The following is a 19,048-nucleotide window of genomic DNA, read 5'->3' on the forward strand; positions in this document are numbered from 1 at the left end:
TAATACAGACAGTGTTGAAGAGGTGCCCCCTGCCTCTCTCATTTTCTGGGCCAGCTGACAGCAGGAGATAACAGGGGTAGTCGGGAGGCCTCCTCCTTCAGGTACAGCATGGCTACATAAAAGGCACCAACTTTTTCTGAGTGTTGGAAAAATAGAAAATGCCGCAACTTATTTCATGCTTAAGAGGTCGTGCTTGGTCACACAGCATGCACCCAAGATCTCTAACAGACCTCCAAATACTCTACCTCACGTAGGCTCATACTGTCAGGCTCAATTGTTATGACCAATAAGGAGGAAAATTACCATTGTTATAAACAGTTTATTTTACCATATAGCATACAGCATAGTTGAGATGGTGGCACAACTGTTCATTGTTGTATCTGTATTTGAGATTTACGAACAATAGCAGCACAATTGCCATACCACAGGAATGAATGAATACACCCTCCCGGTGGAGGGGATTCCCAGTCTGAGATTCACTGGCTGTTGCCAGATGCATGGGCCCTGTTCACCAGGTCAAGCTGGATAGTAGGCTCTTTATTAGCTAACCGAGCAGTCCACTGTTGTCTGCGTGGATTGGGGATGAATGGCACACAAGGCAATTGCTGCCACTCCCATACCTGACGGTGGAGTATGCCAAGTGATGGACAGTAGTTAGGGTGGCTTGATGCCCTGTTGGATACATGGCATGGAGGAGGCAGTCATCTGTTTCATCGAGGTAGTCATCGAGGTAGTGGCTTCATCTGTTGTTAGTTGTGGATGTGGATGCGGGAAAGCTCACCGTTGGTGTCAATGGTGGGTGAAAAGTGTGGCAGAATACATGACATGCAAGCTTTCAAACGTCGCCAAAAGGCATGCCCCTCGAGTCGGCTTTATTGCAGATGCGAAGCTGTGCAAAAAAAGAAGCCTAAAATGCATAAGAACAAGCGCATGCCAACTTTGGAACGGTACTCCTGTAAAGTTTAGAAGAGAGCAGTAACTTTCCTGTGAGTGTGGTGGTACAAGTTAGGTATCCGGAGCTATTACTTGTCGGCTTGAAGTAAAGGTCGTGCCAGCCACCACTATGCCGAGCCTTTTATCAGTGACTGGAGGGACCAGTCACACATGATGCCTCTATTCACAGCATGCTCAGGAACCTGCATTCCTGTACGGCAATGCATGCCGGACTTTCCACTGTTTCACTACCACACCTTAATCGCTTATTGTCTAGTTTTTCTGCCATTTTCTTATCAAGTACTAAGGCATGAACTGCATAGGTTACATATTCTTTTATAGCCATGTTTTAAAACTTCTATACACACTAGAGCAAATATTCACATACAAAAATATCCGATTTCATTTGCAGTCCCAAATTTAAACTTGCACTCCTCTAAATATTCGGCTTGTACAGAGTTAATCTCTTTTGAAACACTGTTAATCCGTAAAGCAAACTGCTAGGACAGCTAGGACAACTGTCCTAGCGACTGCTAGGACAGCAGCATACAGTAGAACACTGCTAAGATTTTCAGAAGACCACGCCACAAAAACATGCGAGTTGGGAAACTGAATATTTTCAACTCGTGCTCAATCGAACAGTTGCAGTGGGATGAGCTTTTCCAATGCTATAATGACCAGGATATCGCAGCAACTGGGAGTATATCAGCGGTCTCGTACTATAGCTGGTTTTAGATTCCTGACTGCGCAAAATGCCCAAAACCTAAAAAAAAAAAAGGTCAGCAAGTAGGACGACAGCAGTAATAGTCTAACATGCTGCGAAGAATGCACAACACAGCAGTGACGCAGATCAAACTCCATTTTATTGCAAAACTTGGCTCCATCTTGGTTCTGCCTAGACCCTTGGGGCTCCGTACGCATCTGGCATCCGTTCGATGGAAAACCTGCACAAGCAAAAAAGAAGCAATCACTGTATTATACATTTGTATCAGTTAGGTGAACTTAGTAGCATGGCGAGAAGCAGTGTCAAGCTTCTCTCGGGCTTCCATCCTGGCCTCCATGGGCAAACTCCAGGAGGATGGAGCCTTCCTAAAGACTGAAAGACTGCCGCGATTCACCTCGTCACAAAACCAGGCAGAGAGCCAAATATTGGCAACATCCCCTACATCCTGTGTCGGCACACTCTCTGAGCTTATCATACATGAACGACTGCAGTCCTACTTTGAAGAGAACAACCAGACAGACGCTAGTGTGTGTGGCTGCTGTACAAACCTCTTGGCACAAGACATACCGCTCCAACTCGATTAAGAGGCCATCCTAGACCTGAAAGGGGCCTTTGACAATGTTTCTCGCCAAGTGACACTTGCCAACTGCATCGAAGCATACACGAAGCACTTTGCAGCCTGTCACGAAGTCACCTTAGCCCTATCAGCTCTGAATTTTTTCGTTCTATGGGAGAATTTTCTTGTGTGTTTTCTTTAATATTTTGACCCTACAAGCTTACAAACGAAAAACTGAGCCTGTGATGCAAGTAATTAGCAATTTACAAGCATGATGTCTACTTAGGTCATCAGGCAATTAAAATTTAAAATTACAGCAGGAAAGAGGCATCCTTGAAGAACTATTTCCCAGGAAATCAGCTGTTTCGGTTCTGAAACTGCTGAAAGTCTTCTGGTTCATGTCCTAAATATACGACGCCAGGGTCGAAAGGGTTAAAAGTTGGGGACATTACAGCAGACCCAACCTCCCTCCTATTTAACGTTGAACTGCTGTGTTTACTGTCAATCCTGAAGAGTACAGCACAGACATTACCATGGCATCTATGTCAATATCACAATACGGACTGCGAGGGGCTTGTTGGTAGAAGCAGAGCAGAGCATACAATAAGCGGCGGATGTGACCTGCACCTGTGCCACCCTCCTAGCCTCCAAGAGAAAGAACACTTCCACTGAATGCCCCAGTGTAGCTTTACACGTCGCAGTGCACACAATCACTTCTCTGCTGCTGCTCAAAGCACTGGGCATGAGGCTTCAAGCTGAGCAATCAAACACACTGCTCATCGAGAGACCCCGCACCACAAAAAATAGAGACATTAATAAGCCTTGCCCAGGCCTCTGTTATATCCCGCATAGAGCACGGAACCTCATGGGCCACACTGACAAAGGAACGAATGGACACAATTGTCGCACTGACAACTGCCCACAAACCGGCCCTTGGTTTACCGATAAGCACACTCATCAGAGAGGATGCCTCAGCTGGGAACACGCAACACGACCACCACTTTGCGCCCGAGCTGTCGGCGTGCCCCCGCACCCACCTCCTCTGGTAGATGTACATGATGGGCACGCCGGGAATCTTGCGTATCCGCCGCTTCAGGTCCTTGTCGCAGGTGGCCACGATGTAGCACTTGTGCTGCAGGAGGACCAAGGGAGAAAGAAGAGAGGGAGTTGGCAATCACTGGCGACTACGAGAACACTGACCTCTTTTAGGTAAGGAGAACCAAACCAGTGGCACCATCGTGAAAACCTTACACAGAACTCCGCATATTTACAGTGTTCTACCACCAACGATACACCGTGTCACCAGTACACTTCTTAGCATAGTATATGAGAAGACAGTGTGTGTGCAGGAAAATGGATGTCACCACCACACTTTCACCAGACTAAAAAAATTGTTGGCCCATGCTGAAAAGCCAGTGTGCTCACCTGGTCAACTTGCTGAACAAAAAAACAGTTTTTCCCAGCCTCGTGCTGGCAAACAATAACGCCCACTTCACATAAAGGGACCCTGCAACACTTACCATCGACTACTCGGAATGTATTTTGGGGCAAAGTCTACTGTCCCAGCAATCTCCTCCCGCAAGAATTATGAAAATCCGTTCACTATCAACGAAACTACGTGCAATGAGAAATCGCGCATAATTGTTCCCCTCAAATGGACCGTGGACAACGCGACGAAAGCTGCGCACTCCCTCCCGGAGAGGCGGGCGGCGTGTGGCGTTCTGTTCGGCGGCCTCCGATATATCATATGCCGGGGGGTTTTCTCCTTTTCTCCGCAACGTCGAGGGGTCTATTTCCGGTCTGGTGCCTCAAAAAAGCAGGCATGACTGCCTGCTCGCAAGCGTGCACTCAGGTTGGTAGGGTATTTTTGGAGCAATAAACATTTGTTGTCGAGCGGTCTCGTTGAAAGGGGAGTATTGAGTTCCGTCACTCAAACTCCACGCACACTCAAAACACAAAAACGCCAGAACTGTGCATACAGATTCAGGCATAGAAAAGGTTGTACACAGCGCCGACGATGGCGGATCTTGGCCTCAATGCCATGGCCTCATTGACGTCGGTTAGGCCATGCCAGGGGTGCATAACGAGGAGAGAGAGAGAGAGAGAGAGAGAGAATAAACTTTATTTAATGAGAGGAGTCAAGCAGGCGGTTTCCTCAGTTCAGGACCCCGTTGGAGCATCCAGCCGCCTCAGCCCGGTGGATCAGCCGAAGCTGCTCTTCGAGGCTAGAGCTGGCCAGCACTTCCTCCCACTCTGAAGAGAGCGCGGTTGGTTTTTCCGCATCTTTCACAGCGATTTGCACGCGAACCGCTCCACGTGCACGTGTAATATTTGGCTCAGGTATTCCTGTCAGTTTAATCTAAACGTTGCGCGGGTTTACATGCACTGCTTAAAGAGTGTTGCAGGGTCCCTTTAATGCTCGCATGCAACGCAACACTGGTTAGAGTTCATTGCTCTTTGCTAAAGGAACAAATTGAGCAGAACCAAATTTCTAACCCAGCCTAAAACAGATAGAGGAGGAGGAGGGAGGTAGAAGACATTTGTTGGTGCAAATGAAACTGTGCATTAGGACACTCATTTTGAAAAATCGATATTACTAAGGGTTTGAAAAAACAAACCAACATTCACAACAGCATGCCTCGGGAAGCACAAACTAACGGTTCCTTTGACTCATCAGGGGGCGGATGCAAAAAGGAGACAAGACAAATATTAACGACCATTCTTGGTAGAGCAGCAAGAGTTTCATTTTACGCACAGCAATGGTGGACGCAAAATAATAACTAAAGCAAAAGATTCCATCCTGGAAGAAAAGGCGCCAATAGACTAAATTCATACCAGTTCGATTAGGCTCATGAGACACAGTACATGGCAGCACTTGTCTTTTAACTCTCTCACATTTTAAAATCTCCCAGTTATCAAAACCAAAAGATATGTGGTGCCTTAACCTGCAACATTCTCTTGAAATTCCACCAAAACAAGGCTCTATGCTGCTATGTATAATTAGGGGTCTTTGTTTTCAGCCAAAACCAATACTGCTGGATATCCCCCCCCCCCCCCCCCCACCCCTTACTGCATTAAAAAAAAAAAGTAGGAACACAGAGTTCAACCAGTGATTTGCACCAAAAATTTGCTCCAACTACAAAAACTCATCCAAAAGCTCCCCAGAAAGATGAATCGTGCACAATACATAAGGCTCAGCAGCGATTCATTATCACGAGCACAAATGTTACTCTAGCAATTCCTTTGGCCATAAAATTTTTTTCTGCTTCAATGGCAGACCATGAAAACTCGCTCCCAACTCCATTTTGCCTGTGCATGTTTCGAGAGAATTGCCAGAACACAAATACTGCCCCCACCTTAAACAAATTGCTAACTGCCCTCATGCCAGCCAACTGGTGACCTTTTTATTTCTTGGTGGACACTACCGATACGAAACCTTTGTGCACCTTAAATGGTGTTACTCGCGCTCTGTGATATTTCCTTGTTAGTGCAAGTAAAGCAGTGGCAATTTTAGAAAGACATTACTAAAACCCTTATTTGTGATCAGTTAGCAATTTCTGGAAAATCACCTGGAGCTCAATTTTGGACACTACAAACCCAGAAACAAAGAACCCTATGCAATATCCAACGTGGGAGAGGAGATCCAGCTGAGTTAATGGTTCCTGACAAGCGCATCAGATCACAAGTTCTGCACAAAGCTGCATCTTGGCTGTCAAGCGTTCAACAATGGTGGGATATACATTTAGGATGACCCTCTTCGACGCTCGCCAAACTCTTGTACACACAGGCGTTATCGTTTTGTCATTACAGCCGGCAGGAATCAAACCCATGACTGCGCAGTCAGTCACTGGACCACTGCAGCAGTTAAAGTGCACCAAAGCAACTTCAGCCAAACACTACAAGCTGCAAAACTGTGGCCACAAAGGCCTCCTCTCTGACCGTGTCATCCCCTTTTTGAACCCCCATCCGGCAACTGCTACCACGGCCAAAGTGAACCACTTGGCAATTGTTTTCAGCCCTACTTCCACGTGAACGAGTGGATGCGTTCACAAATTAGTGCTGTCAAAGGATGGAAGTTTTGGGTACACCACGTTGCCTCGTGACACTGGCTGTTTGAAGAGACTATTCCCACACCATTTAGAACCCCCCCCCCCCCCAACAATTGTCCATGGGTAATGTCGCAGACCAAGTGAAGAAGAAACTGCACCTGTGTCACTCGTTGGACGAGACAGTCGTCAGCATACGTCCCCGTGTGGAGGCAGGGTAACCGCACAAACCGGGGGTCCTTGGCTATCCTGCGGGGGGGGGAGAGAGGGGTTAAGAGAACAAGATTTACGAGTCTGTCAGAAATGCTCAATTTCCCCCGGCAGTGCTGGCAAAATGTACCTCTCCACTGCAGCAACAGTTTCACCTCGTTGCAGCTCCTCTTATTCCTGCACACTCCTCTCCACAAAACCCTTCCACGTTTCAATTACAGATGCCTCAGTTAAATTAACTGAAGTCACCAGGCTCACTTGCGCCATTGGCAGATATCAAAGCGGTCAGCCATGTGTAGTAAATTGTGCCTGCAGTATTTCTTCAGACACGACCTTATTCCACGTTGTTCCCCAGCTTTAACTCGCTCGCCATTAGCCGTCGGATGACCACTTTCAGGACGGGGACCCACACCAGTGAATTGCACTTGCCTCTACACTCAATCAGGCTACCTTCTCCAACTTCTTTTCACCTCTTGGTAGGCACTCAGCTACCTCTGTTGTCCACCTCTCATCCTTCCTTCACGCCACACTGCCCTGCCAAACTCTGTTTCCTTCTTTCTCAATGTGATTGATAATAGCCTCAGATTAAGTCTGCCCTTTACTACACTACAAGCCTTAATTTAAGCCTGATGCACAATATTTTTCTTCGCGACTCTTTCGGCTTGCAAGGTGACTGCCTCATAAGGCACTATGCTTTTGCTCCATGAATGAATACCAAGAGTATATACTGTATGAGCATTCTTCCGTCTTTCCAGTAACTGGACTCCGCTAATTACCACTTGCCAGAACTTTTAACAGCGAAGCTGTTTAGCAAATTGTAATTTTTTGCGTCTGCAGTTAAAAATACCAAGAAATTGCCAAGAGCGCACACGTGAAAGCAGGCCTCGCAGCGACTGCCCAGAAGTTAATAAAACCAAGAAAATGCCTAGCGCTCATGTGTGTGCGCCTCGCGAAGACCCCCCAGTGTCCCTCCGCATGTGTGTCAAGCCAAGCAACGTGCCACCTAGGCAGATTAACCAAGATTGGCCAAAAACAAAAACTCCAGCGCTCGCCATAATCGTGGCAACACTTGCTCGGAACAAGAAAGACACGTCATAGCGGACGCACCTCCAAGGTGATTTCCGATGATTATCACTCCCAAAAAAGTGAAGGAAGCTCACACTTTTAGCAACAATGATAAAGTAAAGGTCGTTGCGACAGCGAAGGAGAAGCAGATCGGCCACAATCGTGGACTTAAACCTTCATGATGGCCGTGAAGGTTGCGTGAAGCTTTGCTACCTTCAAGTCTTAGAGTGAGCTTCCTTCATCCTTTTGAATGCACTTCCGCACACACTAACCCCCACCCAATTTCCTTCTTGTGGTTTTAACAACTGTCAGAGACAACTCGACTCATCTACTTCTAGCACCTCATTACCCACAACACAGCAGTTTAGCACTGAAGACAAGCAAAACATATCTACCACTAGAATACACCCTTAAAGCATTTTTTTTTTCACGACATCCTGACGAAGTTCGCAAACTTTGTCTAAATATGTACCTCAGGGCGACTCGGTACTTGCTTCCCAGCTTCTCCAGCTCACCAATGACGCAGTCGGTCACGTACGGGATGCCTGTTCAGGATAGACAAACACCGTGCTGTATGACACTTCGCGCAGACAGAACTGGAGAATGCATTTCATCAGAGAGTACACTGCAAGCAAACATTTGTACCTTGAGCACGTCACGACACATCGCCGTCTGGACTGACGAAGTACCGTATTTGTTCGAATATAAGGCGGTCACGATTATAAGGCGAGGGGGGAGTTGAAAGACCGAAGAAAAGGAAAAAAAGTTTGCACACTAATATAAGGCGAGAGATCCCGCCAGAAACATTATTCAAATTCCTACCTTTGAAGTTCGCAAAATTCAGCCGCGATACCACATAATCACGAGCTGCCATCATCTGAAGCATCACTGCTGTCCTTGTCACTGGTGCACTCCCAAACTTCGTCCAGCGAGTTGGAAATGCAGCACTTCTTGAAAGAAGCTGCCACCATAGCGTCGGGTATAGCTGCCCAAGCGTCGGCTATCCAGCGAGCCACTACTAACGAAGATGCACGCTTCAAACGGCCCGATGTTGTCAAGGCCGTTTCGTCAGAGGCCATCCATTCGCTGTAGAGGCGTCTTACATGGTCCTGAAAAGGCTTGTTAAGACACACGTCCAGTGGCTGCAGTTGGCTCGTCATGCCTCCGGGGATGACAACTAGATCGGTGGCTTCTTCCTGTAGCTTTTTCTTGACCCCCTCGGTCAGATGTCCCCGAAAAGCCTCAAGGACGAGCATTGATTGGCGAGCCAACAGTGCCCTGGGGTGCCGGCACCACACCGTTGTAATCCAGTCGATGACGAGTTCCTCAGTCATCCAGCCCTTTTCTTGGCAGCGGATGTGCACACCCTTAGGAAAATTTTTAGGCATCGTTATCCTTTTCAGCATCATGTAAGGCGGCAGCTTGTGCCCGTCGGCGGTGCACGCTAACATTACGGTGATCTGCGCTTTTTCGCACCCTGCGGTACGTATGCGCACTTGGCAATCACCTTTCGTGTGGACCGTTTGCGCCGACGGCATGTCAAAAAATATCGGGGTCTCGTCCGCGTTCCTGATCTGGCAGAGGAGGAAGTTGCGCTCTCTTCGCAGTCTGATGATGCAGCGCTGAAAAGACAGCACCTTTTCTTCGTAGTCACGGGGAAGCTTTTGCATAATAGAAGTCCGCCTTCTAAGTGAGAACCCGGCTCTCTTCATATACTTCTGAACCCAGCCTCGGCTGGCCTTGAACTGCGACCCGGAGATGCCACGATCTTTTGCGAACTCTCGGGCCTTCATCTGTAGCATTTCCGTTGTCACAGTCAAGTCACGGCTCCTGGTTTGTGTGACGAATTCAGTCAGACTAGCCTCCACTTCGGGAAACACACCCTTGCGCGGTATTCGGAAAGCTTTCCGCGTCGCAGCGCAGGCAAAGAGGGCCCCCTTCTCTTTTCTTCAACGACGCACGTTGTTTTCTGGGAAGCCGTACTTCCAACCTGCAGCGCAGTTGCCCAAAGCTTCGGCATTGGTAATCATATTTCTCTTGAATGCCGCATCGTAATGACGACAACGACTTGCCATGATCACTAGTCACAACGGAAAGGTTCCCGTAGGTAACCCAGTCAAATGCCTCGCCGAACGAAGGTAGAGTACACTCTAACAAAGGTCACAGAAGGCTGCCGCTACACGCACACCAGCGAGGGAACACAAAAGACAAGCATATGCAAGCAGTGAAGCGCACGTGGAAAACTGGCTGCGGCATAGAGAAAGAAATATGGCTGCGGTTTTGAACTCGGCTTGTGGATTGAAACATACTGGAGTTTTGCTGGCCGTTTTTGACTTTTTATGACTTCCCGCGACGCGCCGTTGCTTATCTCGGAGCCCGCGGTTTTCGGAAAAAAAACCTCGCCTTATATTCGAATAAATACGGTATGCTTGTGGCGTACGTATGTACGTCACACTTCTTCCTCTCTGAATGCAACGAGGGTTTGGAGTCACACTCCCAATTACTACTGCAGTGCACGAGCCTACTTCTTCAGGACCCTTGTAGTTCACCAAGTAAACTGTGCAGGCCAAATTTTAAAGGCGCCATGAAGACAGGATAGAAGCTGGGCTCATTAAGAAGACTGCTTTGTCCTGACAACAGTGGTAGCAATTTCACTGCAAACTTCAAGTAGGTAAATACTTGAGATGTTAAGGAAAACGCACGAAGCCGTGGCGAGTGCCCAGCCACTTGCCAGCAATTTCTCTGTGACATCACAGAATCTTGTTTGTGCGATTGGTGGCCCCCGACTTAACCCCCGCCAAGAAACGTCACTGGGCGATTCTAGTGGGGCCTCTAGTTCCATTCCACCTGAACACTAATGTGCAGGTAACACACTGATATTAGTGCTTGCCCTTATTAAGTCACCACTGATGCTGTAACAACCGAAATTGGAAGTCGTTCGATGACACCTGCCTTATACATAAAAGCTGGCTTCTATTTCACCGACAAGCAATCAGATAGGTGCGGTCACCAAAGTTGCAGAAAGCTTAATGCGATCCACGTACAAAACCAGAGTGCAAATGAATTCCAAGTTTTCACACAAGCAAGAGGACCATTATATAAGTGTACCCAATGGACTAATAGGGCGGGACCCAGGCAGCAAAGCAACCTTGCTTGTGTGGTTGCCAGCTCCCGAGTAAACGGCTCTCATTATCCCATTCCGGCAATGAGACGAGCACGAGGATATCTCGTTGACTGATTGTGGGGGTTTAACATGCCAACGCAACGCAGGCAATGAGGCGCGCCGTAGTGGAGGGCTCCGGATTAATTTTGACCACCTGGGGATCTTTAACGTGTGCTGAAATCTCGAACACAAGCGGGCGTTTTTGCATTTCGCCTCCATCAGAAAAGCGGCCACCGCAGCTGGGAAAGCCATTAGCCACTAATGGCAGGGGTTGAGATGTTCAATTGCAAGGGGCCAAAGAAAGGGGAATGTGCACAGGTGAACCAAAGTGTGCCCCATAACTCCAACAACGAAACTGTCCCTCTTACCGTATTTACACAATTATAAGTCGACCCGAATCTACCGTCAACCCCCAAAAGTTGCATCTCTCTCTCTCTCTCTCTCTCTCTCTCTCTCAAAAAAAAAAAAAAAAAGTGCCGCCTAGAAAGTCGTATCACAAAGAAAAGCTCTTCTGTCAACACACACAGCGGCTCTACCATCAATCATCGATGCTCCCACAAGAGCCGTGCGCTCGCGGTATGCATGGTAGATGCTAAAAAGTAAAAGCTTTTGTATGAGCACCCGGAATAACCATGCGCTGTGCGTTGAGCGGGAAGAACACATTCGCTGCGAGATGGCAACCATCGAAGCAACCGGCAGCAGCAACTGCCGCGTGATACCAGAAAAAACAACATGGCGGCTGACGGAAGCGGCCGCCATGTTGTTTGATTTGGGCTACGTTAATGCCGCTCACTGAATCAAGGGATTTGCTAATACTCATTTTGTTTATTAGGGACGAATAAAACGCTTCTTGACGCGTTTCTGCATGCAATTCGTGCGCGTCAGCGTTGCGTGGATGACTTTTTCGCGCCTGCGTTGCCGATTCCGCGCGCACGGCAGCTTCTAGTTCTACCTCGGTGTGACGCGTGACGAGCACGGCAGTAGGAGCAGCCTGACGACTTGCCCCAATGGGGAGGCGCGCTCTTCATGGCAGCAGTTTGAAAGCGTTCTGGACAGCCGGCTGGCGCTGCTGGAGATGTTTAGGCTTACCACAGTGGCAGATATTTGATTGGCGCTTTCCCTAGCGGCGCAGATGATGCTTTAGAGTGTCTTTTTCGACTACATCATCAGCTCCTTTCTTGCACAAACGCCTTCGTTTGTGCCTTCGGTGATATCTTAAAGAGCGGTCAGAAGCGGTCGCTGGAGCCACGCGCACCTCTTCGTGGCTGGTGACGCCGTCATGTTGCCGCCGCTGCCGATCACGTAGCGCGCAGCATGCGGGTGGTATTTGCAGCAGCGTCAGCGCGGCCCATTTTCGTGAGCAGAAAACGCCCCATGGGGTGCACACTTTAGACCATAACCATGGGAACGAGGGTGCAAAGCTATCCACACCTCGTAGCACCCCAGATTTCTCGATTCTCTTGCCGTCACTATAGCGGTAGACTGTTCGATTTCGATTCTAAGTCGATCCCCCAACATTGGATTGTCAAATTTGAAAAAAAAAAAAAAAGGGTCGACCTACAATCGTGTAAATACGGTAGTTCAGTGAAATTCCTCAGGAACTCCATACCACCAGCATAAATTGCTTCCATGTGTTTTGCTGCTCCTGTACCGTGAATAGACTAGCAATGTACTTGTAACTGTTCATGCCAAGTGCAGAGCACTGAAAAGCTACAAGCTGTGAAAGGCAGTACCGATCCAATGTTATGGAGAAAAGGACGGGTTCTGGATCTATTCCATCCTTCCTTCTGTTCAAAGCATCCACTAGGGCTGCTAGTGAAAAGACAAGACTCCGCAAAATGTTGCTTAGGTGGCCATACAATAATTTCACACAACAGACAAGGCCCCCCTAAACTGCAACAGGCTAGCATGGCCAAAAACATGAGCTACAGCATCAGAATCGCAAATGCCTTTGATATGCACACTTCGATAAAAAAATCATGACACCCACAACTCTTTAGGCAGTTAGACTAACACCACAACTTTCCTTCACTAACAAGCTGCTGGTTGCAAGCCATTGGCCCAGCCATCAAAGGTTTTCGTTCCGCTTGAAAAATGCGTATCCCTTGCATTAACCCTTTGAGGGTTTTTCCTGTACATGTGCAACGGTGGTTTTCCATCCCATAACGTCTTTGCCGTACGGGTACGGTTTCGACCCTCTGTTTGAAATTTTGCGCCATAATAACGATGCATGCTCACTGGGAGGTGCTCCCACCTCCTAGAAGTTACAAGAAGCATTTCAAGTTTGATTGTGCTACATTCTTCTGGAGGCAAACAGAACTCTCTAGCTTCAGCGCATCACATCGTCTGTGTCAATGTCCTTTTGTGATTTCAGTTTCGCCATGCAATCGCAACGGAAGCGAGCGAAACGATTCTCATCTTTGTCGGCACTCCCTTTTTATCTCCACTGGCGCTGCTCTTGGCTCGTTTATCACCGTAATTCCTCACCGTAAATAATTTGACCATCAGGAAAAGATTTTTTCAAAAAAATTCAACCCTCAAAGGGTTAAGCATAAGATCTGTGCCTATCTGTGCCCTTACACTTGGCGTAGAGGCAGTCCATCATAGACTGGATGACATCCAGCTTGTTCTTGATAGCAAAGTTGATGAAGTTTGTGTCGATCAGGATGCGGAACGGGGGACCCAGCTGCGTGTTGTACTTGAAGAACAGCGCCGAAGAGTAGTGAGGCCTGGGCAACCGCCACAAAGAAGTAAAGCACGAGTAAAAAAATGATTAATAAGCCATTTTGAATGCATTCACTCTGGAGGACAATCACTCCAATGGAAACTAGCAGGTTTCAAAGTCTGTCTACAAAACAGAGACTTGGAAGAAGTGCACCATGTTAAAATTTACCCTATTTTGGAGGGCAGCGCTATTGTCTGCAGGCTGTCTCTTATTTTTTAACTGCACTGTCATTGGTTGGCAGAATAACGCGTATCTTTGTCACACAGTGTATTGCAGCTGCAACAGAATTCAAAGAGAACGTGATGTCACCAACAAAAACAGTTTAGTGAAAATCGTTTGAGAGAATAAGGACACTAACTGTACACAAATGACCAATTTCTATTTCATGTTCCATACAAGTTCCCAGGTGACATAGCTGAGGAACTTTTGACACAACTGGTCCACATGTTTGCTTATGCTTATGTGTTTTACACACACTAAAAGGTGTTCCTGCGAAAGTTTTTGAACCATTTGAACACATACAGCACCTAGAACTAAGCTTGTTTGTAATTATCAATTACAGAATCCACGAAAGCATGGCCATGGGGTTCACCGCCAGGAATTCATGGCCCTGAAAATCTGCTTTACAAACAAACGGTTCAACAGACTAACAAACATTTGACACTAAGTTTAACCTTGTTGGATGAAGCCCATGAAACGCAAGAATACACAGCAAGAACAGCAAAAAGATTTTCAACACTTAAAAGTCGGCTTGGCTAGTTTTCTTTCTTAGGACCAAGAAAAAGCTAAGCAGTCTAATGGCTTTTCTAGTTTTACCACATCGTGTGGTGTTGCCTTGCCGTAAGTTTCCATGCATTTTTCGGTTCTCCAATTATAGCATGGTCCACTCCTTCTTTATAAAGTTTCCAAGTTTGTAATCGTACATTATTACATTGGCCACGAGTGCAGCGAGTCCACACACAACATTTTCAGATGCCAAAACGGTCTTTGTGAAATCATGGGACCATGCAACTTTGCCGTCTCCTTCACCTGTCCTTCTAACCTATCGTGTCGCCCGAATGGTGCCATCATATTCTTTAATTTGCTCTGTAACACACCCCTTCATACTAACACAGAAACAAGACAGTGGCCATACAAAATCTACTTTGACAAGCCTTACTACAAAACATGACAATGATTAAGCAGCAATTAAGCGATCTTTACAGCCAAATCACACTAATCCATACTAAGTCTTGGCACCATTAGGGGTTGTCAGCCCGGTAAAGTTGTGTTTACTACTGAGGAGAAACCCCAGCTATCTCCAAAACATCAGGATGCTCTTTTTCTGGGTATTCTATGGATTGCCTGTTTGAACTAGCCTAGAGCATGGCACTATAGCACGTTAGACCTACTTACGCCTGAGAAACCTTCACTGTATGGGGGTCTTCCTTTTTCTTCTTTCTTGATGGCAACCGGTCCTTTTCTTTTCTGTAAAAAAATAAAAATACAAGAAGAGTCAAGGCTACAAAACATCAAATGCTTGCTCCAGAAAATAGTGCATTTCACATACTGCACCATGTAGACCAATGCATGAGAAAGCAGACATTGGGGCTTAAATTGCATTTACTGAAATGAGTGCCAATCAAGCTGGCTGTGCAGCACTCATTTTCTGCCTCTCTGGGTACATAAGTGTCTTTTTATTAATCAAGTACAACTGCATGTTAAAGACACGTACCAAACGGCAAGTAATCTCAGCTAGAGAAATCTACTAAGGGCATGAAATGGGAACATGAAGTTTCCATTCCAGCAAAGAAGATCCTCTGAACATGACATGCAGTCTCTATCCACTGCTGGTCCTTCCCTATAATAGTTATGCACCTCAGCTTACGTGTTACCCGGGTACAAGACCGAAGCATCGATGTGAAGGAACTTTTCAATTCGAAAGCATTGCGACTTATTGAGCAAACAAGCTGCCATGCCAGAAATGCAGCACTAAAATTCAGGCTCCTAAATTTGTGGTGGCTTCGACGTGTCCCACAGCATGTAGTTCAGAAATAAAACACTTAACAAAAGGAGCGCACACTTCTAGACAAGAGTCATGTGAAAACGAGAGACGCCAATTGGCCGCTCTCCTCGTGCCAAGCTTTGCGCTCTGGCTGCTTCAGCTTACCTCGCCCTGTGGCGCAGCGGTTACCCACAGGCCAAGGCACTCTGCACAGTGCCTTTGCGATGTTCAAGTTGAAATTAATGCTTTTGCATTTATAATTCATAAGAAAAGCTTGAGTGTCCTCGGGATTCTGTTTTTTTTTTCTTTGCAATGCTGTTTCTAGTTGTGATGAAAGCTACAAGCCATTAAATTTTTCCTCCACCTGCATCTGCATGACTTTTAAGCAGGTTTTGTAAAGAAAACCCTGCAGTAATATTACCTTACTGGGAAAGCATCACGAAGAAGATAATCAAAGCCAAAGCCACGGAGTGCACGTTCTGCTTTTAAGGATTTACAACTCACGTTTCATATTTCAATCTGTGTCTAAAAGTCCACACAAAGAATTCTACGACAGATTTTGTACATCGGCTGCAGGCTTAAAATGCTTAAATAGCACAAATGTGCCCACTTTTGCCACATCAGCTCTTCACTCTGTGAGCAGCCAATACCCCATGTTAACTGGGACGACAGCTGTTTTGCCTCTCACTCTTTCCTCAGTGATACACCGCAGCGCACCACGAGTGTAAGGGTCATGATGCTGTTCCTGGTGGTGCCAGAACGATCATGTAGTGGTGACACCGCAACAAACATACACACTGACAAATTCCATACAATTACATTTATTTGCCTGGGCTCTAACCATGCGGGTGTACAGCCTCCCAAATTTTCAATAATATAACGGGAGCGACGACCGATCAGCACGTCAGCGCCTTATCACGGTGTTCAGAAGCGAAATAGGCAAAAGTACACGCACGCGCATAGGGCTATATCTGCTGTATGAGTGTTGTCTGCGACGCTGTTTCATTGAGAGTGGTACACCCCCCACCACTGCATCTGAATGACTTTGTTCACGAGAAACCGTGGTTATTTGAAACTCATGCACGTATCAAATGCACGTTTGATTTTTCTTTCGGATCACTTGCCCCACACAGCGGGAGGAAGGCTACTGGAAAGATAAATAAAAGTAGAACAGGATGGGTTTTTCTGGCCGGAATGGCCTGAGGCCAATCTGATAGAAATGAAATCTTGTTCCCCACGCTGCTTAGCTACTTATGGCGGTAGCGAAACGGCCTTGCAAGATAAGACACACGGTGTGTGTTGCCCTGAGGAGAACAGCGGAGCAGGCAACGCTCCACACAGCAGATAGTTCTATGCGCGTGCGCATACTCTCGCCTATTTCGCTGCTGAGCACCGTGATAAGGCGCTGACCCAATCGGTCGTCACTCCCGCTATATTATTAAGAATTTGGGAGGCTGTACATATACTTTGCAACCCTTTCGACACAGCTTCGTCCCACTCAGCGGACCCTATGACTCGGGGGCACCAGCTATGTCAGGGCTGTAATCCTTCACAAGTTTTGCTTGAGATACTAGCAGATCTACTCCTCGGTAGGTTTGGATTTCTTATGAGCCGCACTTGTGCCACTGCTATAGAAGTTCTTGAGAATCCTCACGTACTGTAATTTTTTTCTGTGTAGAGGCAGGCATGCTTAGGACTCAAGTAAAATTGGCTACGGGAGTAATGCGTTGTACCAGGAAAAAACCAGGCAAAAAAAAAAAAAAAAACAGACCAGAAGTTTCCACTAGTAATTTGGCGACCATAAGACCAGGCAATGACAGCACAATAAATCTTCCGAAAAGGTAAAGTCCGGTTAATTAACAAAACAGCGGCTCGAAATGAAACTGCGGTTTTTGAGCCACACATAAGGTACGAGAGGGGCCGAAGTAACGGTGAGCAAGAGATTCTTTAACATGACTCGGGGGATCCTTGACGAGCATACAGGGTGTTGCGACGATAACTGGAACACTTTAAAAAATTTTCCTGAGCGATCCGCCGCTCTGTTCGCGCTCAAACTTCACACAAAGGTCGCATTTCGTGGTCTATTTTGTTTGACACCGGGAACAACAACGGTACTTACCTGTTTATTCTGAAAATAAATAAAAACGATTTTTGCCTATGGGAAAATGGCCGCTGATTTGGACGTGCGAGCCAGCGCAAGTTGATGTTGGAACGACGGAACCACCTGCAGAGTGAAACGCATGTTTGGGATTCACGTACGGAGCCAAATGGTGCAGCAGACGATCAGAAAATGCACCTAGAAATGAGCTAACAGACGATCAGAAAACCCGGTTTTCGGGCTCGCACGTCCAAATCGCCGCCATTTTCCCATAGGCGAAAATCGTTTTTATTTATTTTCAGAATAAACAGGTAACTACCGTGTGTCAAACAAAATAGACCACAAAATGCGACCTTTGTGTGAAGTTTGAGCGTGAACAGAGCGGCGGATCGCTCAGGAAAAATTTTTAAAGTGTTCCAGTTATCGTCGCAACACACTGTACAACAGATTCATTTCGGTGCGAGAACCAATTGTTTCTGAAAACAAGCAGTGCAAGGCTATACCCGGCACACCCTGTATTTATCAGCGTCTAGTACAGCGGTCGTGACACCAAATGAACGCGGGAAGGGGTCCTCCACGTCTTGTGTTGTCACTACGTAAGCGACATAGACACTCGCGACTTGCAGATACACACAACATTCCTAGTTTTTCCTTCGCCTTCGACCAACCTAGAACGGCGCGTTTTTTCCCGACCTCAGCGAGACAGGTGACGACAGGTGGGGGGTTGACACATCCGCTACTTACATCCTCTGGTCCCGCAAGCTGATCATGCGCTTGATACTGGCAGCCTTCTGTGTTCGCTTTACCTTGCCCTGCACACGAGAAATCAATCCGGCAATCAACCAGTCAATCAATCTGCCGGGGGTAAACGCGTCAACGTCAATACGCAGCTCCACTTTCACGCTCAGTCGTGTGAACCCGAACTCCCCATGGAAGTCGAAGAAGCGGTATAATTAACGTGTTTGGGAGTTCAGCGTGAAACGCTTTGAACTTGAAAGCCGGCACTATGCTACGCACCATTTCTGTCCAGCAGCTAAGCTATGAACGGACGGGATACAAATCGACGTATTCGCACGTGCAACAGCCGCAACAAGCACGAACAAAAATATGAACAAAAAACAGAAACAACCACCCAGTGTTGCTGGACTGCAAACGCGACTCCGCTGAAAACGAGTTCTAATAATAGTGATAGGCGGAATCCCACGTCACAGACTGGGCAGATGACCCAAAAGCGACAACAAACCTAAGAAATATTAACAATATGGCAATGAAATTGTAGAAGCCCACGGAATAAGAAATATCCATTAGAAACGTACACAAGCAGCATAGAAAAGAAACCGGACGTCGTATGCTTGCAAGAAGTGGAGGTGAAACTAGCCTCAGAGGATACCTATGGAAGGACTTCGGGGCGTTGTACTGCCTGAGAGGTCCTGACGTGGAGTGCCCTGCTCCACGGACTCAGAGACTCAGCCCTGCTTACGTACGGGTCGTTGCTCAGTACTCAGGAGAGAGCGAGAGAGAGAACATTTATTCAAAGAGCTCGA

At 47.0% G+C, this 19,048-nt stretch overlaps 1 protein-coding gene across 1 annotated transcript; it reads right to left on the reverse strand.

The window, feature by feature from the left end:
• Nucleotides 1-1,774: 1,774 nt before the first annotated feature.
• Nucleotides 1,775-18,619, reverse strand: Bka (FCF1 rRNA-processing protein Bka). The gene is made up of 8 exons (XM_077695880.1): nt 18,522-18,619; nt 18,249-18,316; nt 14,818-14,889; nt 13,278-13,426; nt 8,007-8,079; nt 6,421-6,508; nt 3,251-3,345; nt 1,775-1,877 (listed from the first exon to the last, which is right to left on the reverse strand). The coding sequence occupies exons 1-8, from the start codon at nt 18,522-18,524 to the stop codon at nt 1,829-1,831; spliced, it is 597 nt and encodes a 198-aa protein (XP_077552006.1). The 5' UTR covers nt 18,525-18,619; the 3' UTR covers nt 1,775-1,828.
• Nucleotides 18,620-19,048: the final 429 nt, after the last annotated feature.

This window comes from Haemaphysalis longicornis, unplaced genomic scaffold (assembly GCF_048455015.1).
Source record: "Haemaphysalis longicornis isolate Haplotype H1 unplaced genomic scaffold, Haemaphysalis longicornis Haplotype H1 scaffold_17, whole genome shotgun sequence".
Taxonomy (NCBI): domain Eukaryota; kingdom Metazoa; phylum Arthropoda; class Arachnida; order Ixodida; family Ixodidae; genus Haemaphysalis; species Haemaphysalis longicornis.

Excerpts from the sequence above, each read along its gene's own strand:
- Bka (XM_077695880.1), bottom strand. Across the intron at positions 3,346-6,420 it reads TCGTCCAACGAGTGACACAG|CACAAGTGCTACATCGTGGC; the intron begins GTGCAGTTTCTT and ends GTCCTCCTGCAG. Across the intron at positions 1,878-3,250 it reads ATGTACATCTACCAGAGGAG|GTTTTCCATCGAACGGATGC; the intron begins GTGGGTGCGGGG and ends TTGCTTGTGCAG.